Genomic DNA, 27,827 nt, shown 5'->3' with positions numbered 1-27,827 from the left:
TCTTGCTCATTGTTGACTGTGATATTGATGGGTAATTGAGCATTTGAAGATCCTCATTGATCTCTTTTAACAAAGAACTTTGTGTGTAAGTCGAAGGAAGCAATCTTAAAGGAGCAGATGTTCCATCTTCTTCAACTTGACGTGTTTGGTTTGGTGAAAAATCTGAATTGTCCATTACAATTTTGTGCAATATTTCTATGGCTGCCATTGTGTGAGCTCTTGCTTTGCATGTGTTGGTGTTACCATGAATAGCTTTGATCTGTCCATGTTAGAAATAATGCTGGTAGTTATAGAATGTGCTTTGAGGAATTTTATGTATCTTATACCATGCTTTCTTACAAATAATATTCCCATTAAATCTCATGTCCTTTACATTTCTAGCAATAGTTGGTAAGCCATGGCCATGGCCATGGCCCTTTGACATGACTGTGTTTGACATGAGTGAATTCAAGACAAATTCTCTAATACCATTTTTATTTATTTGTCTCATATCCCTTCTAGCACCTGCAATGGCCTTCCTATCCACATGTTGAAGACAATCTTTTCTACAACATACATCTGCTGCCAAAACTCGAATTTCTTTCTCTTCATCTATTTTTGTTTGACATTTTGCAATTTTTTTTGTAGCCATAACTCGTTTAATCCTTTTATATGGCCTTGTTACATGCATATCAGTTGAGTTTCTATCTTTTTCATTACAAAAGAACCCATCCCAATTGTTTAAGGGATTTCTGTCCTCTATAACATCCCATATCACCATTTCCTTGGGTGGCTCCTTGAACTTTTCCTTAACCCTTAATATCACACCTTTGTTGTCCACCAACTTATTTATTGGCCATCTAACCAAACAGTGTATAGACTTATCCCCAATTCTACATATCTCACAAGTTCCATCTATCTCTTCTAGAAAAACACCAAAATCCATTTCACCTAGTGTTTCACCCTCAACAATGTCATCCTGGCGGACATTAACTAGCATTCCTTTGGCAATGCACATGCTTGTTCCCATGCATTCATGTGTAAGAGAAACCTTTGTACATATGAATGTAACCCTATCTTGGGGAATATTTGTGGCATGATCATGACAGTGAGGCTCCAAATCTGATTCTGGCCAAATTTCATAAGATTCTAATGCACCCCCAAGTGTATGCTCAAATCCTGTTGGATGTGGTAGAGGAGCGTTATGTTTTAACACCTTCTCGATTTTAACCACTATGCATCCTTTCTTTACCATCTTTCCATGCACTTTATGCCCAAGCTCTGTATTGAATATGGAGCCCTCGCCCACCTTCACTCCATGTTGCAGAAGATCTACCTTGGCTCCAATAGAAAATGTGGAAGAAACATTTGCACCTATAAACAAATGTAAATAAGGTTAGTATTTACTCAAAAAAAACATTTATTATGCTATCAATAATATATAACACATGCTTCAATATTTTGATTTACCTATGTTGTGTCTCAAATCCATGATCTTCCATGGATGTATGTCCCCTTCATTAACATCCTCATCAATCAAATGTGGTTGAGTTACATCAATTATCAAAATTGTAACATAACCAGCGTTAACCCTTTCTCCAACATAATAAGTTCCAGACTCTGCAGATTCGACCCTTCCTAGCCCAATGACTTGATCATTAATAAAGAGATCAACATAGTCCCCTTTTGCCAAAATTATATTTTCCATTGTAGCTTGTATCAATTCTGTAACAACAATTAAATCGTAGCTTGTAATTAAAAGGTTGAACCGTGTTAAGTGTGACTTTATATTTTCATAGAAACACACAACTTACGAAAAAGTAATATAGATGCAAAAATTAAAATAGCATGGTAGTAATATTGTATGTAATGAAACATTGTTTCCTCAAATGAAAGCTAACAATCAATATCATTCCTTCTACTACAAACATAAGCATATTGCTAGAAGCAACATTACATGGTCAAATAAATCTAGCACGTGCTAGATTTCCTTCTAGGACAAACAAGCACATTGTCAATAAGAATATTGCAAGGCGAAGGAAATCCACCACATGCTAAATTTCCTTCTAACGTAAATAGAAGCATATTACTCACAAAAACATTTCAAAGTAAAAGAAATCTTACACATTCTAAAGTTTATTCTAGCACAAACACAATCACATTGCCAAAAACAACATTGCAATGTGAAAGATATCTAGCATACGCTTGATTTACTTCTAGCACAAACAAAAGCACATTGCCAACAATAATATTGTAGGGGAAACCAAATCCAACAACTTCTATCAAAAACACAATCACATTTCTAATAACAACGTCGCGAGGTAAAATAAATTTAACGCGTGCTAGCTTTACATGTAGCATAAATACAAGCATACTACCAAAAACAACATTTCATGCCAGAAGAAATCTAGTGCATGTTATATTTCCTTCTAACACAAACAAAAGCACGTCACCAAGGTGAAGGAAATCTAACACGTGTTAGATTTCCTTCTATAATAAACAACCAAATTGAAAACAACAATATTGCATAGCAAACGAAATCTAGCACAACTTCTAGCCCAAACACAAGCACAACATTTCCAATAACATTGCCAAGGTGAAGGAAATCTAACACTTGCTAGATTTCCTTTCATCATAAACAACCAAATTGACAACAACAATATTGCAAAGAAAAAGAAATCTAGCATAGTTTCTAGCCCAAACACAAGCACGCTTCCAATAAAAATATTGCAAGGTGAAAGAAATTTAACGCATGTTAGCTTTACATGTGGCACACATACAAGAAAACTACCAACAACAACATTGCATGCCAAAAGAAATGTATTGCGTGTTATTTTTCTTTTTAACACAAATCAACAAAGTGTAATGGTGATTCTCTATTGTGAAGACTCATATTAAAAGTGGTGTAATGCTAATAAGACCAATGCAGCTACTGCCAAGATACCAATGTAAAGTTTCATTGTTCAAAAGTTTAGGGCCTCCTTGGTAAAACCATGCATGTCATATTCAGTGACTATGGCATACTCTGAGGTAGATTCAGTAATAAATTTTGTGCATCAATAGAGTTTTGGCATTTTCTGGCTAAGTTAAGGCACCAACACCACAACTGTTATGAATCACCTAGTCAGGTCTCAAGAGAGAGCTTCTTTTGTCTCATCACTATATCAATCCATGAAATGGTGGAGAGCCTAACAACCTTCTCTTTTAATCACTCAAGCTAGACCAAATTGACAAGTTGTATTCCTACCTAACCAAACATTTTCCATGTTTTTGCTTCCTCATAAAAAGATAGCAATCTAGGGGTTATCCTGAAGCAAAATGTACCTTTCGACAGACTATGTTAACACCTTTTTTTAGGAGATTAACCCACTAGCCTTTGTTCTATAGTACAAATAAAATCGGTCACACTTTCACATTTTATTTGGATTTTATTTTCACCCATATGTAGTAGCATTGTGCTGACCAATACGTTGGCTGCCTCCTTCCTGTCTCTTGGCACCTCCTTCCTGTGTCTATCGGCACCTCCTGTGACTTAGGTTCTCTCGGCTGACAGGCACCTTGTGGGACTGATGGGCTCTCGACTGCTTGGCAGTGACCGGTGTATGGGCTCTTCTCAGCTCTCGTCAATGATATACGGCAATGAGGTTCAATGGGTAGTTCATCAAGGCTTTAGCCTACGAGTTGAGTGATGGTTTGTTGGCCCGGCTGCCCTTTGAGACCTTATCGTTTCTCCTCGACTTACAGGATTGGATGCCGCTCCTTCTTTCTAAACCCTAAAATTGAAGTCGATCAATAAAAACAATGTGTTGGTTCGCTTGAAGCCCCTCTTAAAAAGTAATGCAGTTCTAATAGTCAATATTGACATGGTTGGTCAATCTTTTTCTATGGAATAGATTTATGACGACAGGAAAATTATAGAAGTATCGATAGTCATAGAAAATGAATTTGCAGAGAGATTGGGAAGACCAAATCAAGTTCCCACATCCATTGGCCTGTTGAAAACATCCCAACATGAGGACTCAGATACATATCTTGGAAAGGAATCTTCAAATGGAACCCGATCCAAAAAAAAATAGACAAACGTAAAAGAAATCGATCAAGAACCAGGAACAGATACAAAAACTCATTATGGGTATTGATATATATTGGGATAATGTGGTAAAGATGAAGCATAAGGTATTGGTGGGCCACTGGGAACACATTAGGATGTCTAGTGGACAAATGAAAGAATGGGTGCAGAAATGTTGGTTCTGTATTGTTGGAAATAGACCGAAGGTAAGCATGCTCCTCAATAGTTGGTTTGGATTCCACTTCATGACAGTGGAAGATGCAGATAGGATTGGCTCAATCTCATGTGTGAAAGGTAGGGGATTTTTATGCTTGTAGAATTAGACAGTCGGATTTAATCCTATTAAAGAAGATCCCCAGCGAAAATACATATGGGTTAAACTCCCTAGCCTTCCTTTGGAACTATGGACCAAGAAGGAAATCATGGAAATTGCCAACAAGATAGGAAAATTCTATTATGTCGATGAAGGGAGTGCTGGCCTTCTAGAAAAATGAGTAGCATGGTTTTTCATTGAACCAGATTCCATAAAAGGTCTCTCGGCTACCCTTGATATCTATTAGAGTACACAATCTATCATAAAACGAGTGGATTACTGGGGAATCCCTTTTAGATGTTTGGGATGCCATAATACCATACATCTAATAGCGAAATTCCTACGTATACTTGGTTGGGATGACATCAAAATGTATGGTAAGGCTATAGGCATAAATCAGAATCATATTTTTCCCAAGAAAGAACATGCCCCTTGGGAGCTGCCAAATGAAGTGTAGGTGCCTACGCTAGAATAAGTTCCTATAAACAATAGTAGTAGAAAGGATAACAGTATGTCGACTCTAGGAATTAATACTCAAGAAATAGATTCCCAAGATAGGCCATATGGACGGGGAAACTTGGCGAATAATGAGAAGAGAAGCTTAATATGACTAAGATGGAGCAATTAAGATGACAAAGTGAGCAGAAAAGAAGGATCATGCACAGAAATGAAGAACAAGATGAGTGAGAATGAAAAAGGATGAAGAAATATCAACAGATAAATAGTTGCTTAGCAAGCAAAGGTGGAAGATTTCAGATTCAAGTAGTATCTTTGGTTGTTAGTTGTAATTGGTTCCCAGTAAATGCATATATTCGTTTGCCCAGAACAACAACAAAAAAAAACTGTTATTTGTTTGCATCAATTTACTAAGCAATGGTATATCATCATAAATATATGATGTTTTCCTAGAAATTTGGAGCACCTCCTCACAGATTGGTTTTGCCAATAGTTGGCAAAACCTCCTCAAATATATCCTTTTTTCACTTTCACTAGAATTATTTGTCATGTTTCATATGTTTCAGATGTGTGAAGTAATTTAGTCCTGACATGCTGAATTCTCAGTTCACATATCCTAGATTTAAGTTTTGGATGTGGATGAATGAAATGCGTTTAAGGTTATCATCTCAATCCATATAGTGACTTGGCATCTCTTTTCAGCAGAAGAGGTCCACTGCTTCTGCATAAATGCCTTACATTCTACATTCACATTGCACTGCTTTTAGTGCACTTGATGGTTTAAGACTCAAATGTTTCTTTGATATGCTTGACTTTAAAGACGTTCGGTGGAGTTCTTATTATTCTGAGAGATTAGTTTAATGCAGGGACTTAGCTTTCTTAGGTTAGGGTTGAATTTACGAATGCTTGGTAAACATCATAACATGCTCAAGGAAATACCAATGGGCTACCTAATATCCAAGAGTTTCTAGTATTAAGAGGACTTATAGACAATATACTAGTATTAACGTTTATGTTGGTCCCATACTTTCTTGTTCTCAATCTTATATGCAAAATGAACTCCTTAAGAAAATCATTTCTGTCTGAGAGAATGCAGATTCTGTAATTTTCTAGTCAACCTGATTCCTATTGCTTCGGTTTCCAACTATTAATGAAGATGGTTTCGTCCAAAACATTCCTGGCACCTCAATGTTCATTTAACAATTGAATGAGCAGCTATTCAATTAAACAGCAAGGCTCTCAAGCAGCATTCCCCTTCGAAACAACACTTGCCCTAGCTCATGTTTGCCAACCATCAAAACTACTCTTGAATGCATTGTAGTCCAGCACTCTTCCTTAAGACTCAGATACAAAGAAATATACTCTCCAGCATTAACACAAAACAGACTCACTTTACTTCTTCCTCTACATTACCCAAGCATTGACATAAAATGTAATTATATTCAACAACAGCAACAAATTAAATGTCCCTGAGGAAAGGAACAGTGTACATATTCAAACAAAAACCAGCACTCCAATGCCATTAATAAAGAGATAAACAGCCAGTGGGTTCACTTGTAATTAATTCCCAACATCCATTAGAGCAGTCTCATAATATTTTAATAGTTTTTCCTCCACACACAAGATAGCACTACAGAAGGTTTGTGCTTTACCCAAATGACAACACTGTCAGGTGCACTGAAGACATTGTAGGCTTGCTTATGCAATGGAAACATATCATATTTAATGACTCAAGCAAGCTCAGGAGGCAATCAAGAATTAAATTCTAAATCTTAAAAAAATGAACTTCTCAGAATCATGTTTCTTTTGGCTTCCATTCTGTCAAAATTTCAGACTCCAGTCACTATCTCTCTGGGTTTAGTATGGTTACAGGAGTGCAAAACCAATCTGTGACAGTTCCAACTATTGGCCTTCTAGGTTGGAGTTCCAACTGTTATTGTCTGCTAGAATTTTATAATTAATATTACAGAGGCAGAGTCAAGGTGCTTATGCACCAAAGTGCCAAAGTGTACTCTGCTTATGTAGAATAACAGTCAATAAATAGGAACTCATCTACAGTCATACAAGAGATCGCAATGTTCAGAGAGCCAAAAGATTTCTAAGCACCTTCCAAGCAAAAGCTTAGCACACTTATACATCTAATGGGCATTACCATCCATGGATCATTGCTTCAACCAAACTACAGTAGTCAAACTTTCAACCCATTAGGTATGGCAGTCATAAAAACACCAAGTAATGGCATGGCTTACCAAAGAACAATTGCACTGCCATGACAGGAGAATCATTTGGCATGTGTTCAGACACATCCAGAGTTAATAGAAAGACAGTTTCCTATTCAGATTCTGGTTCTTCTGAACCCTCCTCAGTGTCGTCATCATCATGATTTTTATCATCTTCTTCCCCTTCAATATCTTCTTCAGTGTCAGGGGCATTATCGTTATTTCTTCTAAGTCCATGAAGCTGCCTGAAATCAGGGGCAACAATATCAAGCATCTCATTCAAAGCTTGGTGCTCATAGCTTTGCCGAGAAGCTAACTTGGGAGGTGGAGAATTTTGACTTCCTGCCACTGCATCTTCAGGCACTGTGTGTTGACACTTCAAGCTACTTAATAGTAGATCTTGCCTGGACCTAATATTCTCACCTGCTGCTGCAATCTGACTAGCATCAAAATCTTGATTAATTCCTTCATCACTGATCCTTCCTGTCCCTGGCTGTCTGTCATCACTCCGAAGAGATTCATTGTCGCCATGAACTGAACCAGCTGTACTGAATGCCCAACTACCAGCAACCTCTGATGCTAATAGATCAATTGTTACTATCGAATGCTTATCTCTCTTGTTTCTAGCATCTATCTCATCTCTATGCTGCTGACTGACAGGAGATTGACTCTGCCTCTCCCCATTTAACAAGTTTCCAATAGGATGGGATGTTCTCACCAAATGCTGGCCACTGTTATATGTATCAGGTAATCTTTTTGGTTCAGCACCAGTCCTGGTGTTTAATGTTTCCCCTTGATTTTCACCAGCTAAGTCTGTCCTCACCCATTCCATTGGAGCTTGTTCTTCATCTTCAAGTTGCATTGTTTCTCCCCCCCAAACCCCCTTCACCATCTCTTACTTCATCATCCTCCTGAACCGTTTCTCTTAGATTCTTGTTTGATTTGGCAGGCTCATTCCCCATAGGATATGTACAAAACTCGATCCTTCTACATCCACTTGTGCTTTCAAGCAACTGAGCTGCATCTGCTTCTGCACCAAGGAATTTTAGTTTCCGATCATAATGCAATCTTTTTGGAATGGAATGGTGAACAAGAAGCCAAGGAATTACCATTCAAGTTCAATCAAGTATGGCTACAAGATAAATATTTAGTGGACCTGATTAAGATATCTTGGATGAGGCCTTTAGGGATAATGAAAAATAAAATGATGTATCAGGTCACTCAAAAACTGCACAGGCTAAAGTCAAAGGTTAAGACATGCATCATCAAGTGCAAGAAGACACTCTCTCGGGAGTTTTCTATTATAGATAAAGAGATTTCAGAATTGATGGACCCTACAAGGCCTAATTTCCTATCTGAACAAAGCAAAAATACAATATTGGAGCTCTCTAAATTATCAGGCAGAGGAATGGAGACAAAAAATAAAAATGACGCGGGTTTCTAGGGGAGATAATAATACTAAGTACTTTCATAAGATAGCTTCCAAAAGAAAAAATTCCGACACAATCTGGTATATTAGAAATATGGACAATATAATACTAACTACTCAGAAAGACATCCTACAGGAAGTTGTAAGCCATTTTAGTAATCATTGGATTGGCTGGGAATCACATTCTTCCTCCCCCAATCATCCAGTTTCTTCACAGGCATGAGCTGTTCACTCTTGCTGATATTGGCTGCCAACAATCTGTCATTTCCTCCTCTTCCAGTTGGCCACATGCTGAAAATTTGGCTCTTCTGATGGAGCTCAATGTCAAATGGGAAAATTACAGATCTCATCTCTATCACGCAGATATTGCTCTGTCTAAGAGGGCAGATAGGCATTCTTGGGGCGGTCTTTCTCATGGAGGAGAAATCTCTACCAAAGAAACATACAAGTACATATACAACATGCAAAGGTAAGGGAAGAAAATCAACCATATGAAAAGTATGGTGAAGATCACGCTTTCCTTGCTGATAATTTAAATCCTGAAAACACTTTTGAGGTCACAGAAATACAGTTCATTAAACTAATCCTATTTTCACAGACACTGAAAGTAAGGGAGCTGTAGACTTTCATGGTAATACACCTGGCACCTCAGCATTTCATTGTGAGTTTGAGTAGGAATAATGTAACCCCCATGTTGCACTTTGATGTAGACCATGACTTTGTCCTTTCTTTCTTTTGCTTAAATATTTGGTTTTTCCTTTCTTTCCAAAGCATTGACATGACAAAACTACGGGAAATAATCCACTCTCTATTTTGAACTGGACTATTGAATATGCTGGATCTATGAGGGAGTACAAGTATAAAAAACTGTTGAAGTTACAGTACAAGGATCCAAAAGGCAGTCAACTATGCATCCAAATATGTTCAATGGAAGGACATACATTCAATATATGCTCCATAGAATATTCATAATTCCAACATAAAGTACAAAGTCAGGGGCCCTAAAATCCATTTTTCCTGATTTGATCCCATGTGAGGATCTTACGTCATCCAACTAGCCAAAGGAATTGAGGACCATGGGAAAACACCATTCATCTAGATTTTCTTCCAAATGGGATCCTAGTGGATGTCTTGATGACCAACTATAAGAGAGTAGGATTCCTTGAGAGTAAACATCCCTTTGGTTTGAGAACCTCACCAGAGTTTGTCTTCATCCTGAGCATTGGATATCTTTCATTTTTGAAGCTCATGAGCTAAAATAGGCCAGGGAGAGAAAGATGGATGTGATTGCCAATCTTCAACTGTTTTCCATTCCTTCCATAGCCTAGGGGATTGAATCAGTTTCTAAAATTCTTCTACAGTAAGACCCTGATGCTTTGAAGTAAATGTTATTAAATCTCTAGGATTAACAATCCCTCAATTGTGGCATCTATTGCCAAGAATCTTTTGAGAATAATGTAGTCACTAGTGTGACCATTCCAGGTCTCTCAAAAAACATGACTTTGAATTAAGGTCTAGTTGGCCTGTGGCAAATTTCATATGGAAGATCTTAGAGGATGCTTGGTTGCTTGCAACTTTTTCAATTGAGAAGAGTGGCCATATTTCATATCCCATATTTGTTTCTAGAGTTCATCTCTAACCGAAGTCAATCCCAACATAATTTCTCTTCCAATGCTTTGTTTAGGATCCCCAAGTCTCTAAAGCCCCACTCAATTTAGGATACAAAGCTTCTCTCAGGATTTATATCAAAATTTCTGAAATATGGGCAACAACTACCATTAATAACTTACCTTTTGCAGTGACCACTATCTTTATATCCCTCCAGACATGAATTCAAGATAGTTTTTGAACCCAAATTTTGACAAAATCAGATCAATAGATAAGTATAACTATGCACCCAATCACAGGAGAAGAAACTATTTAAAAAACTAAAGCAACTACAACTGATACTGGAGTTTAAAAATTCTTTGACATCAATTATCAGACCATCATATGACTGGAGGTGTGTCCTTTGTGATGCCTAAGGTCTATTGTTAGACATACATTACTGGTTCTTGGTCCAATCATGTTGGTATTCAAGACCATAACCTTGATTTTCCTGCGATCCAAATAGGAGCGTGCTTAGAGAATGTGCAACCCCAACAAGAAATCACAGAGTTTCATTCATTGTGGACACTTGTAATATTATGGCAAGACATATAAGATCAACAAATTACAGATCTCATCTCTATCACGCAGATATTGCTCTGTCTAAGAGGGCAGATAGGCATTCTTGGGGCGGTCTTTCTCATGAAGGAGAAATCTCTACCAAAGAAACATACAAGTACATATACAACATGCAAAGGTAGGGGAAGAAAATCAACCATATGAAAAGTATGGTGAAGATCACGCTTTCCTTGCTGATAATTTAAATCCTGAAAACACTTTTGAGGTCACAGAAATACAGTTCATTAAACTAATCCTATTTTCACAGACACTGAAAGTAAGGGAGCTGTAGAATTTCATGGTAATACACTTGGCACCTCAGCATTTCATTGTGAGTTTGAGTAGGAGTAATGTAACCCCCATGTTGCACTTTGATGTAGACCATGACTTTGTCCTTTCTTTCTTTTGCTTAAATATTTGGTTTTTAACTTTTTCCTTTCTTTCCAAAGCATTGACATGACAAAACTACGGGAAATAATCCACTCTCTATTTTGAACTGGACTATTGAATATGCTGGATCTATGAGGGAGTACAAGTATAAAAAACTGTTGAGGTTACAGTACAAGGATCCAAAAGGCAGTCAACTATGCATCCAAATATGTTCAATGGAAGGACATACATTCAATATATGCTCCATAGAATATTCATAATTCCAACATAAAGTACAAAGTCAGGGGCCCTAAAATCCATTTTTCCTGATTTGATCCCATGTGAGGATCTTACGTCATCCAACTAGCCAAAGAAATTGAGGACCATGGGAAAACACCATTCATCTAGATTTTCTTCCAAATTGGATCCTAGTGGATGTCTTGATGACCAACTATAAGAGAGTAGGATTCCTTGAGAGTAAATATCCCTTTGGTTTGAGAACCTCACCAGAGTTTGTCTTCATCCTGAGCATTGGATATTTTTCATTTTTGAAGCTCATGAGCTAAAATAGGCCAGGGAGAGAAAGATGGATGTGATTGCCAATCTTCAACTGTTTTCCATTCCTTCCATAGCCTAGGGGATTGAATCAGTTTCTAAAATTCTTCTACAGTAAGACCCTGATGCTTTGAAGTAAATGTTATTAAATCTCTAGGATTAACAATCCCTCAATTGTGGCATCTATTGCCAAGAATCTTTTGAGAATAATGTAGTCACTAGTGTGACCATTCCAGGTCTCTCAAAAAACATGACTTTGAATTAAGGTCTAGTTGGCCTGTGGCAAATTTCATATGGAAGATCTTAGAGGATGCTTGGTTGCTTGCAACTTTTTCAATTGAGAAGAGTGGCCATATTTCATATCCCATATTTGTTTCTAGAGTTCATCTCTAACCCGAAGTCAATCCCAACATAATTTCTCTCCCAATGCTTTGTTTAGGATCCCCAAGTCTCTCAATCCTAAAGCCCCACTCAATTTAGGATACAAAGCTTCTCTCAGGATTTATATCAAAATTTCTGAAATATGGGCAACAACTACCATTAATAACTTACCTTTTGCAGTGACCACTATCTTTATATCCCTCCAGACATGAATTCAAGATAGTTTTTGAACCCAAATTTTGACAAAATCAGATCAATAGATAAGTATAACTATGCACCCAATCACAGGAGAAGAAACTATTTAAAAAACTAAAGCAACTACAACTGATACTGGAGTTTAAAAATTCTTTGACATCAATTATCAGACCATCATATGACTGGAGGTGTGTCCTTTGTGATGCCTAAGGTCTATTGTTAGACATACATTACTGGTTCTTGGTCCAATCATGTTGGTATTCAAGACCATAACCTTGATTTTCCTGCGATCCAAATACGAGCATGCTTAGAGAATGTGCAACCCCAACAAGAAATCACAGAGTTTCATTCATTGTGGACACTTGTAATATTATGGCAAGACATATAAGATCAACAAATTACAGATCCCATCTCTATCACGCAGATATTGCTCTGTCTAAGAGGGCAGATAGGCATTCTTGGGGCAGTCTTTCTCATGGAGGAGAAATCTCTACCAAAGAAACATACAAGTACATATACAACATGCAAAGGTAGGGGAAGAAAATCAACCATATGAAAAGTATGGTGAAGATCACGCTTTCCTTGCTGATAATTTAAATCCTGAAAACACTATTGAGGTCACAGAAATACAGTTCATTAAACTAATCCTATTTTCACAGACACTGAAAGTAAGGGAGCTGTAGACTTTCATGGTAATACACTTGGCACCTCAGCATTTCATTGTGAGTTTGAGTAGGAATAACGTAACCCCCATGTTGCACTTTGATGTAGACCATGACTTTGTCCTTTCTTTCTTTTGCTTAAATATTTGGTTTTTCCTTTCTTTCCAAAGCATTGACATGACAAAACTACGGGAAATAATCCACTCTCTATTTTGAACTGGACTATTGAATATGCTGGATCTATGAGGGAGTACAAGTATAAAAAACTGTTGAAGTTACAGTACAAGGATCCAAAAGGCAGTCAACTATGCATCCAAATATGTTCAATGGAAGGACATACATTCAATATATGCTCCATAGAATATTCATAATTCCAACATAAAGTACAAAGTCAGGGGCCCTAAAATCCATTTTTCCTGATTTGATCCCATGTGAGGATCTTACATCATTCAACTAGCCAAAGGAATTGAGGACCATGGGAAAACACCATTCATCTAGATTTTCTTCCAAATGGGATCCTAGTGGATGTCTTGATGACCAACTATAAGAGAGTAGGATTCCTTGAGAGTAAACATCCCTTTGGTTTGAGAACCTCACCAGAGTTTGTCTTCATCCTGAGCATTGGATTATTTTCATTTTTGAAGCTCATGAGCTAAAATAGGCCAGGGAGAGAAAGATGGATGTGATTGCCAATCTTCAACTGTTTTCCATTCCTTCCATAGCCTAGGGGATTGAATCAGTTTCTAAAATTCTTCTACAGTAAGACCCTGATGCTTTGAAGTAAATGTTATTAAATCTCTAGGATTAACAATCCCTCAATTGTGGCATCTATTGCCAAGAATCTTTTGAGAATAATGTAGTCACTAGTGTGACCATTCCAGGTCTCTCAAAAAACATGACTTTGAATTAAGGTCTAGTTGGCCTGTGGCAAATTTCATATGGAAGATCTTAGAGGATGCTTGGTTGCTTGCAACTTTTTCAATTGAGAAGAGTGGCCATATTTCATATCCCATATTTGTTTCTAGAGTTCATCTCTAACCCGAAGTCAATCCCAACATAATTTCTCTCCCAATGCTTTGTTTAGGATCCCCAAGTCTCTCAATCCTAAAGCCCCACTCAATTTAGGATACAAAGCTTCTCTCAGGATTTATATCAAAATTTCTGAAATATGGGCAACAACTACCATTAATAACTTACCTTTTGCAGTGACCACTATCTTTATATCCCTCCAGACATGAATTCAAGATAGTTTTTGAACCCAATTTTTGACAAAATCAGATCAATAGATAAGTATAACTATGCACCCAATCACAGGAGAAGAAACTATTTAAGAAACTAAAGCAACTACAACTGATACTGGAGTTTAAAAATTCTTTGACATCAATTATCAGACCATCATATGACTGGAAGTGTGTCCTTTGTGATGCCTAAGGTCTATTGTTAGACATACATTACTGGTTCTTGGTCCAATCATGTTGGTATTCAAGACCATAACCTTGATTTTCCTGCGATCCAAATAGGAGCATGCTTAGAGAATGTGCAACCCCAACAAGAAATCACAGAGTTTCATTCATTGTGGACACTTGTAATATTATGGCAAGACATATAAGATCAACAAATCAAAAAATCCACACACAAACAATAATTTGTTTGGGAGGCAAATCAACTATGAATTTTGTTAGCAAAGAAATTCTACACCTACAGTACATGAACAGTTTCAAGCAACCAAATAACAACCCATTTACAGTGGCAAATACCAAATAAATACCCAATCTAAGGTAATACCAAGTGTTTCATCTCTCATATGTGAGACAAGACACATCGACTCTAAAAACATGACAATAAGGATTTCAATTATTTTAGAATTTAGAAACTAGAACATCTACATGATACAAATTCAATCATACAACTAGTACTTACTAGTACTACATCAATGATGATCAAATGGCAAACACAAGAAGTTAGAACCACAAACTGTGGTCTTCTCATTAAGTCATAAAAATCAGAATGTAGAAAACATACAACATAGATATTGATTCAATGCTACTACAGATTGGAATGCCAATGGAAAATACAAAATAGCATGGACACTAGAACCATAGATGGAAGATTCTCATAGCCGATGACTATCAGTAGTCCTCCTCGATGCCATAATCATTAGAATTTGTGTATTACCATTGTTGTCTCACCCATCATCCTCCTTCTCTATACTTAATCCAATATATGCATTTGCTAGTGTGGAGAATGAACGCTCAAGAGGATAACCATCATCAAAAGTGACCAATTATAGCACTAGTCTAGAGGGAGTGCCCTAGGCTCTACACTGCACTAATGAAGAAGCCCTAGATGCGGGAGGAAAGGGAGATCTAGCACGGTGAAGGAAGCCCTAATGTTGCCCTATGGAGAAGCCCTAAATGTTGCCCTATGAAGAAGTAGTAATATGCAGCCATGGAAATGAAGGCAGAAACCCTGGCCGCAAGTCTAAGGAGAAGAGATGCCCTAAACCTAGTCGCTACGCTGCCTAATGGAGATGGCACCTCAACATCGTCCTAGAAGAAGTGCTCTACACATGGAATGCCCTTGCTATCATGAAAGGAAAAGCCCTTATCCTATATGCAGTCATAAAAGGAAAATCCCTTATCCCATACGCAGTCATGAGTGAAATAGCAATCAGTGAAGGCAGTTGGGAAAGGACAAAAGGATCCATGGATTCCTCATCCCTCTTCAAATTCGCCAAGGGTAAAGTCGAAGCAGAGCATATCATCAAAATGGCGCAGCAGAAGCTTCTGATGGCCTACCTACATATCACTTCAATGGGAAGTCCGGATCTCAGGGTGAAAGGAAAGGCAGATTACAATAAGTTCGGCCATTATGCGAAGGAATGTACAAATGGCAAGGACACATCTATTGATGAAGATAACAATCATTCCAAAGACATCTTCAATGATCGAAGGAATGACAGATAATGAAGGTCATCAAGGAAACGACTGACTCTTCAAAGAAAGCAAGGAACCCCAGGTATGAAGAATCAAATGTTGTTTCTGATAAGATAAAGAAGCGTTATCTTGTATTGGCCCTCTCCTTCAGATTCTGTGGGAAGCTAGCTTATTGATTATAGTGCTTCAAGGCACTTCATCGAATAGAAGGGTGCTCTCTTGAATTTGGTAAGAAACAATCGTGGGATTATATTTGGAGTCGATGCCACCTATCCCGAAAAGGGTGTAGGAAATGTTACCCCTCAATTGAATGAGGGTAACTCAATTCATTTACAGAATCTCTTTTATGTACCTAATCGCAAGAAGAACCTGGTGTCCATTTCGGCAACGGAAGTCAAAGGTTTCAGGGTGGCATTCATCGATGGGAAGGTACGTGTTTGAAAATAGAATTTTCAAAGATGCTTTTACTCATGGGTTCAGCATTGGCAATTTGTACCAAGTTGCAAGATGGTCCATCGGGGACCATGTTAGTTGACACATCTCATCTATAGCACCAAAGGTCTACTTATTGTGGGGCCTTACTCGATGTGAGTCAGATGGTGACTGGGATGCCTGAATACAAAAGGAGCATGAAGGTACATGTCTGAGATGTACCGAAGAAAAATCTTACAAAGGGACCATTCCCCTCATGTAGCAGCCTATGTCACAAGGTTCGCTGAATTTGAAGGTTCAGGTTTGAAATTCAGTGAACCTCAAAAAAAAAAATTGAAATTCGTTCAAGTTCACCGAACCTGAAATTTGAACCCAAAAGGCGAACCTAATCAAATTTGAACCTCATCCGAACACGAACCTGAACGCGAATTTGATCGATTTTTTTTAGGTTCGACTTAGGGTTTGCCACTTTTTTTTTACAGTTTTATTTGCCTGTTTACGTGAAAAACCATGGGCCGCATACTGCTTTTCTACAACGATTCCCGCCAATTTTTTCTTTATAAACAATGGCGCTCTAAGGATTTGGCACAAGCTGTGCCAGTCGGTCGAGTGAATAGAGTATTGAGTTAGCAGAGTGTTTGTATTGGCATATTGTTGTGCATTTTATTGCGTTGTGCAGTGTGATCCTTGAGGAGATCGATGTAGTCCTGCAGCGGCATGCAGGCACCTTGCAAGTTCAGTCACTGCTGGTCGCTAATTACGCGGCTGCTTGAGCCCGTGCCCACTACCATGTGAGCCTATAAGCTATAGCCGTAGGCTGTGCAGTGTGAATCGTGATTTGTTGCACCTTCGTTCGAGCTTCAACGTTGACTGTAGTGTGCACGACTAGAACACGTAACACAGGTATCATTGACCCTCTAGTCCATCATATAATAACTTATAGTTATAGAATCTGAGCTAACGACTCAAAACTTTGGACATATATTAATATTCTACATTGCAATCATCTAAAAAAAGAAAAAATTCACGGTTGGTGTTGGGAGTTCATCTCAGTCAAAGATCGGTAAATCAAGTGGGACAGCTACATTAAATTCTCTTTGAAAGCCCATGTAGAAACAAGAAGTTGATGATGCTATAGCTGATATGTTTTTTGAATCTGCAATTCCATTTAATGTGGCAAGAAGCCCTTACTTAATCAATGCGTGTAAGATGATGGCAAGTTTTGGTAAAGGATATGTCCCTCCTAGTTCTGAGACTATAAGGACCACTCTTTTGAAGAGGTCAAAAGAAAGGGTTACAAACAATTTGCAGAAGATCAAAGACTCTTGGAAGGAAACAGGGTGCACACTTTTATCAAATGGTTGGTCAGATATGAATCATAGACCTCTTATTAATGTGTTGGTTTATTGCCCTAAAGGGGTACTTTTTTTTAAAGTAGTTGATATTAATGTGTTGGTTTATTGCCCTAAAGGGGTACTTTTTTTTAAAGTAGTTGATACATCAGGGAATAAGAAGACCTCTGAATTTATTTTCAAGATTTTAGAGGAAGCTATTCTTGAGGTTGGAGAAGAAAATGTGGTCTAGTGCTTCAAATTGTGTCGGAGCAGGAAAAATGATCATGGATAAATACAGAAAAATATATTGGACACCTTGTGTTGCTCATTGTCTTGACTTATTGTTACATGACTTGGCAAAGTTTCCATGGATTAATGAGACAGTTCGGAGGGGGAAAAAATTTCTCACTTCATATTTAACCATCAACTCACATTGATCTTGTACAAGAATAATGCATCTAGAGAGTTGCTCGGGCCTTGTGACACCAGGTTTGCCACATATTATATTACTATCAAAAGGCTAGTTGAAGAAAAAGGGAGTATAAGAGGTGTTTTTTACAACACAAAAGGCTACTAAAAGAAACAGAAACAAACACACCATATGACACCGTTATTTTTGGACCAATGTACCCGGAAAAACCCAATGCGGGAAAACCAGTGCAACTATCTGAGGGTTTTTTTTACTAAGCAATATAAGAGTACAATCTGGGTGTCAAAACTGGCCTACCCAACAGAGAATTTCCTTAGCAGTAATACCTCACAGTTTCTCACAGATCTCCTGGCTGAAACCTCAGATAATCATTCCGGCAGCTCCTCAGCACAAAATTACACTGAAACCCCAGCGTCTGCCCAATATGCACTGTGTCAGCCTCTCCTTGCCCAGCGTTGGCCCTGCGTCAGCCTATCTAGGCCTGTGTCAGCCCCAGGAGGCCCTGCATTAGCTCTCTAGGCCTCTGCGTCAAATACGCTGGCCTCTCTGGGCCTCTGCGTCAAATACGCTGCCCTCTATGGCTTGAAGCAAATCACTGCGGGTTTGATATGAGAGGATTGATAATTGTCAGATGAAGCTGAGATTCACTAAGAGTGAAGCCAATTCAAACCATTGTTTGAAGATTGTGGATGATAGACCTCTCATACCGACACCTTCTAAGAACGACCTATTTCTAATAGGTGCAGACCCTCTCACTTGCAAAAGTAAGAGAGAGTTGGATTCTAAATGTGGAATGGTAAACTGCAAGATCATGACTACCTCGAGGATATTAACTTTCAGAAGTTATATTGTGATGTCGGACCAGATTTGGGAAATGCCTCTAAGTTTCATAAACTCATTTGCATTGATGTTCTTTGTGAACTTTCGTCCGTATATATGTTTTATAGTTAGCATGGTGAGCTCATATTTGGTTGAGCCTCACTAGATTGGTGCCAAGAATCTTTTGAGATATCTTCGGAGCACAATCTCTCATGGATTGAGATTCACTGCCTGAAATATGAAGCTGCATGATTATTCGAATGTTGACTGGGCAGGCAATGGGGAGGATCACCAAAGAACTTCTCAGTGCTAGTTCTCCTTGGATTTTGCTTCGATATCATGGATGAGCAAGAAGCAGAAGTTGATTGCTTTAAGCACAGCCGAGACCGAATACATAGCTACGAGTATGATCTTGTGACGTTGCCTTGTTGTGGAAGCTCTTCAGTGTGTTGTTTGTACACATGATGAATACCACTGTGATCCTCTATGACAACCAGGGGGGATTCGATTGTTGAGAAATCCTGTATTCGATGATTGCTCCAGTAGATAGACATCAGATACAAACTTATATAGAATATGGTAAGTCGATGAGCGAGGAGGCTCCATCATATTGAGACTGATGTACAGGTTGCGAACATTTTTTCAAAGCCCAGGGGAAAGGTAAAATCTGTGACTTTCCCGAACAACCTGGAGTCGTTGAGAGACCTTCGTATATATTACTATCAAAAGGCTAGTTGAAGAAAAAGGGAGTATAAGAGGTGTTTTTTACAACACAAAAGGCTACTAAAAGGCTACTAAAAGAAACAGAAACAAACACACCATATGACACCGTTATTTTTGGACCAATGTCCCCGGAAAAACCCAATGCGGGAAAACGGGTGCAGCTATCTGAGGGATTTTTTTACTAAGCAATATAAGAGTACAATCTGGGTGTCAAAACTGGCCTACCCAACAGAGAATTTCCTTAGCAGTAATACCTCACAGTTTCTCACAGATCTCCTGGCTAAAACCTCAGATAATCATTCTGGCAACTCCTTAGCACAAAATTGCACTAAAACCCCAGCGTCTGCCCAATCTGGATTGCGTCAGCCTCTCCTTGCCCAGCGTTGGCCCTGCGTCAGCCTATCTAGGCCTGTGTCAACCCCAGGAGGCCCTGCGTTAGCTCTCTAGGCCTCTGCGTCAAATACGTTGGCCTCTCTGGGCCTCTCCATCAAATACGCTGCCCTCTATGGCTTGAAGCAAATCACCCCGGGTTTGATATGAGAGGATTGATAATTGTCAGATGAAGCTGAGATTCACTAAGAGTGAAGCCAATCCAAACCATTGTTTGAAGATTGTGGATGATAGACCTCTCATACCGACACCTTCAAAGAACGACCTATTTCTGATAGGTGTAGACCCTCTCACTTGCAAAAGTAAGAGAGAGTTGGATTTCGGATGTGGAATGGTAAACTGCAAGACCGCGACTACCTCAAGGATCTTAACTTTCAGAAGTTATATTGTGATGATGCTAGACCAGATTTGGGAAATGCCTCTAAGTTTCATAAACTCATTTGCATTGATGTTCTTGGTGAACTTTTGTCCGTATATATGTTTTATAGTTAGCATGGTGAGCTCATATTTGGTTGAGCCTCACTAGATTGGTGCCAAAAACCTTTTGAGATATCTTCGGAGCACAATCTCTCATGGATTGAGATTCACTGCCTGAAATATGAAGCTGCATGATTATTCGAATGTTGACTGGGCAGGCTATGGGGAGGATCACTAGAGAACTTCTCAGTGCTAGTTCTCTTTGGATTCTGCTTCGATATCATGGATGAGCAAGAAGCAAAAGTCGATTGCTATAAGCACCGCCGAGACCGAATACATAGCTACGAGTATGATCTTGTGTGACGTTGCCTGGTTGTGGAAGCTCTTCAGTGCGTTGTTTGTACAAATGATGAATAACACTGTGATCCTCTGTGACAACCAAGGGGGGATTCGATTGTTGAGAAATCATGTATTCGATGATTGCTCCAGTAGATAGACATCAAAGACTAACTTATCTAGAATATGGTAAGTCGATGAGCGAGGAGGCTCCATCGCATTGAGACTGATGTACAGGTTGCAAACATTTTGTCAAAGCCCAGGGGTAAGGTCAAATTTGTGACTTTCCCGAACAACCTGGAGTCGTTGAGAGACCTTCGTATAAGGGTCCTGCATGTTGCATGCATTGAACTCTGGGAGATCTAGGGGGTTTGGGGTACTTACTGGAGCAACCAGTGTTTTTAAAACCGGAACCGGTGACCGAACCGGTCCACCTAGCTAACCGGTTTACCGACCGGAACCGGTCTAACCAGGACTGGTTTGGTCTAAACGAACGGTTTTTAAAAATACATTAAATAATTAATTTTTAATGAAAAAAAACTATTTTTAAGATGTAAAACCATGATTCCAAGCCAATAGAGACAAAATATGCAAAGTTTGCTCATTTATATACCATGCAAAGGTGAATATATCAAAATGGCATCGAGTGCAATACATATCATCGACAAAATAGCAAAATACATAAGAAATGAGGCTCTAAATGGCCTATAAAGTCCAAAAACAATGCTGCAAGCTATGAGGCCATTGGCCTACTACAAGTCTACAGTGTACACATGATCAATCATCAAGATCATCACCACTACTAGACACAGGATCATCATCAGGAGCTACATAGACATCATCTGGTTCAGAGTCTGAGGATGCCTCTGCCTCATCTGCAACATCAGTATCAATGCCACCAATGACAATAGAAGTGGACCTAGTGGAAGCACGAGTTCGTCGACCTACACGACTAGTGCCTTCCATTGGTTCCTTGCCTTTCCTTGATGCCGCTACTGATCCTGGTTCTGATGCCGCCACATAATCTGCCTCATCCTCCGCTAAAGCCATGTCGATATCAAAATCAGCCTCAAACACAGGATCTTCAGTCTCCTCCACCCATTCTGATGTTGGATCAATATCGTCCAACACAATGGGATCTAGATCAGGTGATTTGCTCATCATTTGGTTCCTCCTCAGTCGAAGGTTGTATTGCACAAAAACAAGATCATTTAACCGTTTTTGTTCCAAACGGTTTCTCTTCTTCGTGTGTATGCGCTCAAAAACAGACCAATTGCGCTCACAACCTGAAGCACTGCAAGTTTGACTGAGGACTCTAATTGCAAACCTTTGCAATTGAGGACACTGGCCACCAAATGACTCCCACCAATGTGCTGCAAAGAAAAAGACAATAATTAGTAACTTAGTTTATAATTTGAATTGTAAAGAACGTAAACAATTTTAACTTGAAATGAAAAACAAAATGGAAATTGGAATTGCTTACCTGGTTGGTCCACATCTCTTGCCATCTTTGCCAAGTTTTTGCCAAAAGTACCACTTGCTTGATTGAAAATAGTAAGCTGTCTATGTATATCCAACTGGTCTACATGGTTAGGGACCATGCGCTCCAAGCAATCAATCAATCCAGCTCTGACCTCCCCATCATGCTGATCTCCTAGCCGATTTTTATAGTGATACCTTGGGTTCAAAAAATACCCAGTTGCATGTATAGGACGATGGAGTTGATTGTTCCATCTGTTATCAATGATCTCCCATATACGGCCATATTTAGCTAACCTGTCATTGTAAGCTGCCCGTATCTGCTCCTTTGCCTGATCCATAGCTTCATAAATGTAGCCCATGGCCAATCTTTCCCCATCCACCAACCTTAGCACCTTAACAAGGGGCTCGGTAATTTTCACAAGCTCTACAGACCTTTTCCAAAAATAAGTGTCTAACACTTTCTTTTTGGTGTCTTTTCCATCTGGTCTACGAGCCCACCGAGATTCAGACCATTCATCAGAGGAAAACATTTTCTGCAAGTTTCTATGTTGACCATTGAGACATTGCAACGTGAGGAAGTGAGTTGCAAATCTTGTAATTGCAGGCCTAACAAGCTCTTTGCCTCCAGTGTGTTTCCTCATTAGGCTCAATACCCATGAGTGGTTGTAAATGTATTTTGTAATGCACTTGGCATGCTCTACAGTGTTTTTTACCCACTCCACCTTGCCTATATCCTCAAGCATGAGGTCTATGCAATGTGCAGCACATGGAGTCCAAAATATGGTCTTATATTTGGCCTCAAGCATCTTTCCAGCAAGAACATAGTTTGAGGCATTATCAGTGATGACCTGCACAACATGCTGCTCCCCAACTTCCTGAATAATGTTATCCAAAAGCTCAAATAGAAGGCTTGCATCCTTTACCCTATCAGATGCATCAACTGATTTCAAAAACATGGTTCCTTGAGGGCAAGAAACAAGGAAATTAATGATAGTGCGGTTCTTTCCATCGGTCCATCCATCTGACATAATGGAACAACCTGTTTTGACCCATGACTCTCTAAACTCAGTCAAATACTCATCAATGGAAGATATCTCTTTTTGCAAAAGAGCTCCCCTCAAGTCATGCATACTAGGGCCTTTGAAGCCCTTTCCTGCAGCTATAACAGAGTCCCACATAGCTTGGTAATAAGGTGAGCGAGCAGCATTAAATGGGATATCTGAATCATACCACCATCTAGCAATGTATTGGTGAGAAGTTTCTTTGCATTGTTTTTTCCAATGCTGATCCAAAGTGGGTTGAGAACTTGGCTGGGAGGAAGTGGGATTAGATTTAGAAGAAGCAATGGTGGCAGAAGATGAGAAATAACTTTGGATGTTTTGTCTCTTTGGTCCTTTTGATGGTTGGCCAACTCCAACAGAAGGATGAACATAGTGAAAGGGGTCATTGGTGGAAGGGATAGAAGTGGAGTCTTGAATCTCATAATCATCATACCCACTCTCTTTCATGGCTTCTAATAATTCCCTCTTCCTTGCAATTTCATCTTGGATGGCCTTCTCCCTAGCCTTATCCTCATAAAATTTTTCAAGCTTGGCAATGTATTCTGCCCTAATAGGACCTAACAGTGCATTTGGTGCATCACATGGATTTACTTGGCCTCTTACCCCAGCCAAGTGTTGTTTCAACCTAAGAATACCCCCACCTCCAATAGATTTATGGCATAATTTGCATATCATTTTTCCCTCAACTACATCACAATGAGCCCATGCACTGTCCTTTCCTTTTGGAGCCATGTTTGCTTGAAATAATAACAATTTGCAAATAAATCTGCCATTTAAAAAAAAAATTGCAGCTAAGGAACATGGAAAACCAATGATAAATGTAGGAAAAAAAATGCACATGCAAGCTACAAAATTTGATAGCATAGAGCTAGAGAGTTCATAGGCTTAGCATAGATGATAGATCATTGAAATGAGAAGTTTATAGCACAAAAAAATTAATTCATGGACAGCAGACCCAAATGAGGAATTATCAAGTGCAAATCCTTACCTGGAAATGCAAAGTAGCTCCCTTAGCCTCCTCTTGATGATGGCAACTCCACTGACAGCTACACACTATCTCCAAAATAGCTCCAACTCCAACTCCAAGATGACTACTTCAGCAAAAACTCCACACTCTCCAAGCTCACAAACAAACTCACAAACACTCACAAACACTCCAAATCAGTTGTGTGAGACAAATGAGAGTGAGAGGGGTGTCTTATAGCAAGTGTGAGGGTGTTTTTGGAGGGAAAATCCCTTTCCCTCACCCCCAAAAACCCTAAACCGCCCTCAGCTGCAAAAAACCGTGCGCTTTTTACCTTGACGGCGGCCTGTCCCTAAACCAGCCGGTTTAGGACGGAACCGGCCGGTTAGCAATAAACCGGCCGGTTTTGACCTAAACCGGCCGGTTTTTTACCGGTTAGGTCTAATTTCTGGGCAAGTGAGGCTTCTAACCGGGTTTTTTCACCGGTTCTGACCGGTGAGCCTCCCAACCGGCCGGTTAGGCCTGTAACCGGTCAGACCGGAACGGTTTTTAAAACTATGGGAGAAACACACGACCATAGGGCAACTCACCCTCCCCTAATGGTGCATTGTGTACAAGATGAATAGCTTAGCCTTCCCTTGTAATACCCCAAGGTGACTTTGGGATAGGATGATTCATTCTCCTGTGAGCCAGGATGATTAGTTCTCCTGTAGGATAGATGATCAATTCCCCTATCGAGGCATCCTACCCATGCAATCTGAGACTCATTGGAAGTACCTCTCATCTGATTAATGAGCAGGGAAATGGGGTTAGGGACCATAGTAGTATTATCGATGACAACAAGATGTATGGTGCAACAGTATGGACAACAAGATGTATGATGCAGCAATGGTGCAGCAGAATGGACAACAAAATGTATGCTACAACAATGGTGCAGCAGTATGGATAGCAAGAAGTTTGTTGCAGCAGTGGGACAACAATGCTACATGGTGCTGCAATGATACAGCAATGGGACAGCAAAGGCAACTTGGTGCAGTATGGTGCAACATATGTTACAAAAATGAGACAACAATGGTCAATGGCATATAGTGCACAATGGGACAGCAATGGTACAATGGTACAACATGGGACAACTAGTATTTAGTGTGGCAAATTCATGGTGTTGTTATGGTATGGCAAAGCACAATGAGACAACCATGACATAGTGCAGTAGTGGCACAACGGGACAGCCATGACATAGTGCAGCAGTGGCACAATAGGACAGTCTTGTCAAGAGGTGTAGGATTCATTTAAAGAGCCCTTTAGGACAGCCTTGGAGGAGCCCTAGTTGCTGTACAACATGCCCTAGCCGCAAGCCTTATATGCTATCCTAAAGGGATTAAATCACAGTGAAGAGAGGCTCCTTCAATGTCCCAAAAGAAGGCTCTTCATCACAGCAAGGAGGCTTCCATGCGCTGTCAAAGGAAGCTCCAAAAGAGCCCTAGCTGCAGTCTTCTATTCACATCTAAGAGGCAGTCAAAGGGAGCCTTAATGAACCCCTAATCCACAATAAGAAATAGACTAAATACACAGTCCTAAAGGATGTGTTTTAGGTGTTGTTCAAGTAAGGAGACCTAGCGCGTCTTAGCGGTAGTCTTAAAGCCCAACCGCATTGAAGGGAGAAGTCTCTACAACTGTCTTATGAGGAGGACCTATACGCTGTCAAAAGAGGTTCTAACTTTGAGTTTTCTTCCAAGTCTAGGTACTTGTCTATGATTTATGGCACATATGCAAGCCTTGAAAGTGTGAGAATGTGCAAGAATAAACTCCTGGGATAAATACCCATTTGATTATAAGGACTTCTCTTACATTGATGTGAAAGTGTCAGCAAGGAAATTTGCAGATATCTTAACACAGAAACAAGCAATCACATTCCATTAAAATGCACTTAACTTTACATATGCCCAAAAGCAGAGGAAATAACTAAGCTGGAATCCGATCCAAGAAAATGCCCCATATTATCATCCTATGCTTAGTAACGCTTATAAGGAAATGGGTTGGGTATGTGTTTAAAGTCTGTACAATCAAAAAGAAAGAATCTAAAGGTAGCCCCAACAATCTGAACAGGCAACAGGATATCAATTTACCAAGTTAATCTAATAATGTAGCACATATGGACTCATCTTGATATTGCTGCCTTGAGTTTACTAGCTATTTCACTTGTCAAAGCGAAGGATACTCCCTTCGATTATGTTTATACAATGGGCCAGTATCTTGAGCACTGAGGAATCAGATGAACGCAGCTGATTTTATCTCTCTAGAGGTAGCACTGGTGTATTCTAGCTGTGTAAATGCCATTTAATGAGGTTGCAACTTTTTACATATTACAAAAAAACGTGAATAAATGGCAAGATCATAAACAACCACACAAACGGCAACTGTTTTCCATTGAGAAGAATCTATATACCCCTCAATGTCCTGCAAGGCAAGGACATGGATTGAAAAGAATATATATACTCTTCTCAAAATATTCCTAGTTCTCCAAGTTGCAACCGAGCCTCAAGAACTCAACGGTTGCAAAGCATTGAAACCCATATTCTTGTACTCTGGTTTTCGTCATATGATTAAGACAATAAAAAAACTACACAGACATATGCATCCTATTGATAAAATCGGTATACCCCTATCAAGGTCTTGCAATGCAAGATTGGCTAGATTCAACCAGTTTTGGGTTTTGGTGTAGATATCCGTATACTGCTCAGCCACAACCAGTATTTTCTCCTTCATCGCTGTCTTACCAAGTGCAGAAGTGCCAAGAACAAAATTTTTATGATTTTTTTGAAGTCCAATAGTCCCGGGTGTTTTAATATAATTTTAACCCTGAGATGACAGGTTATGACGAAATTTGCAACGACTGGGAATCCGGTAGGGTATACGACGGGATGTGATGATTCTCGCTGGAGTGGGAGGAAGCTGCTATGGTCCCTGTCTCTAATTTTGCCTGCAGTTTCTACACCCTATCTTCAAGGAGCTATTTTTTAAGAAAACAAAGAGAAAGCTAAAATACATACCTGTTTTGGGCAAAAACTATGGAAGATCGGCCTCACAGAAAAAATAGTAGTAAATGCAGAGCTGGTAAACCTGTCTTGGCTATTGCTCCTCAGAGCACACTGATCTGTCTGCTCGAAAGTTTTCCAAATCGTTGAATACCAGATATTATAGAGCCCACCTTGCCAAATATCATATAATAATATAAGACCGCTGGTTCAGAAAATAAGCTTTCCACTCGGTGTGAACCCTGACAGCCACACCTTAATCAATCGTTGGAAGAGAATGTTCAGGCGGTGGGACTTCGAGACAAGGAGAAACGAACAGCCGATTGGCGCCAAGCCCAAATTTTCCCACAAAATTTTAAATTTTCTCACAGAAATGTTTGAAAAGTCTATTTCATAATATTTTTTTAAAGGTTCATTTGCCAACAGTTCTATTAATTGAATTTTCCCATAAAATTGTTTGAAAAGTCTTCATCATAATAATTTTTTAAATGTTGATTTGCCAGCGGTTCTATTAATTTGTCCATTTATTTTATTAATACAAACCATATAATATTAACTAACCTGTGCATCCTATAAATTATATAAACATACATTTTCATTTTATAAACCATTCATTTTAGAGGCACCGGGAAGTGG

General features: G+C 39.2%; 2 protein-coding genes across 2 annotated transcripts; both read right to left on the bottom strand.

The window, feature by feature from the left end:
• Positions 1–6,344: 6,344 nt before the first annotated feature.
• On the bottom strand, positions 6,345–27,477 carry LOC149262889 (uncharacterized). Its single transcript, XM_089386669.1, has 2 exons — positions 27,207–27,477; positions 6,345–8,066 (listed from the first exon to the last, which is right to left on the bottom strand). Exon 2 carries the CDS (start codon positions 7,926–7,928, stop codon positions 7,149–7,151), a length of 780 nt encoding a protein of 259 aa, XP_089242795.1. The 5' UTR covers positions 7,929–8,066; positions 27,207–27,477; the 3' UTR covers positions 6,345–7,148.
• LOC149262890 (uncharacterized) lies at positions 16,551–22,359 on the bottom strand. The gene is made up of 3 exons (XM_089382820.1): positions 22,133–22,359; positions 21,598–22,022; positions 16,551–16,559 (listed from the first exon to the last, which is right to left on the bottom strand). The coding sequence occupies exons 1-3, from the start codon at positions 22,248–22,250 to the stop codon at positions 16,551–16,553; spliced, it is 552 nt and encodes a 183-aa protein (XP_089238946.1). The 5' UTR covers positions 22,251–22,359.
• Positions 27,478–27,827: the final 350 nt, after the last annotated feature.

Source organism: Pinus tabuliformis, chromosome 6 (assembly GCF_031772625.1).
Source record: "Pinus tabuliformis cultivar Carrire ecotype Pingquan chromosome 6, CPIR1, whole genome shotgun sequence".
In the NCBI taxonomy this organism is placed as follows: domain Eukaryota; kingdom Viridiplantae; phylum Streptophyta; class Pinopsida; order Pinales; family Pinaceae; genus Pinus; species Pinus tabuliformis.
The sequence above is the reverse complement of the archived record's forward strand: the minus strand, read 5'-3'. Positions and strand labels throughout refer to the sequence as shown.

What these genes read in the sequence shown, in the direction of transcription:
- LOC149262890 (XM_089382820.1), bottom strand. Translation starts at nt 22,250, where the DNA reads ATGGTCCCTAACCATGTAGACCAGTTGGATATACATAGACAGCTTACT. An exon ending in AAGAGATGTGGACCAACCAG is followed by an intron (nt 22,023 to 22,132) that starts GTAAGCAATTCC and finishes TTTTCTTTGCAG; the next exon opens with CACATTGGTGGGAGTCATTT.
- LOC149262889 (XM_089386669.1), bottom strand. Translation starts at nt 7,928, where the DNA reads ATGGTGAAGGGGGTTTGGGGGGGAGAAACAATGCAACTTGAAGATGAA.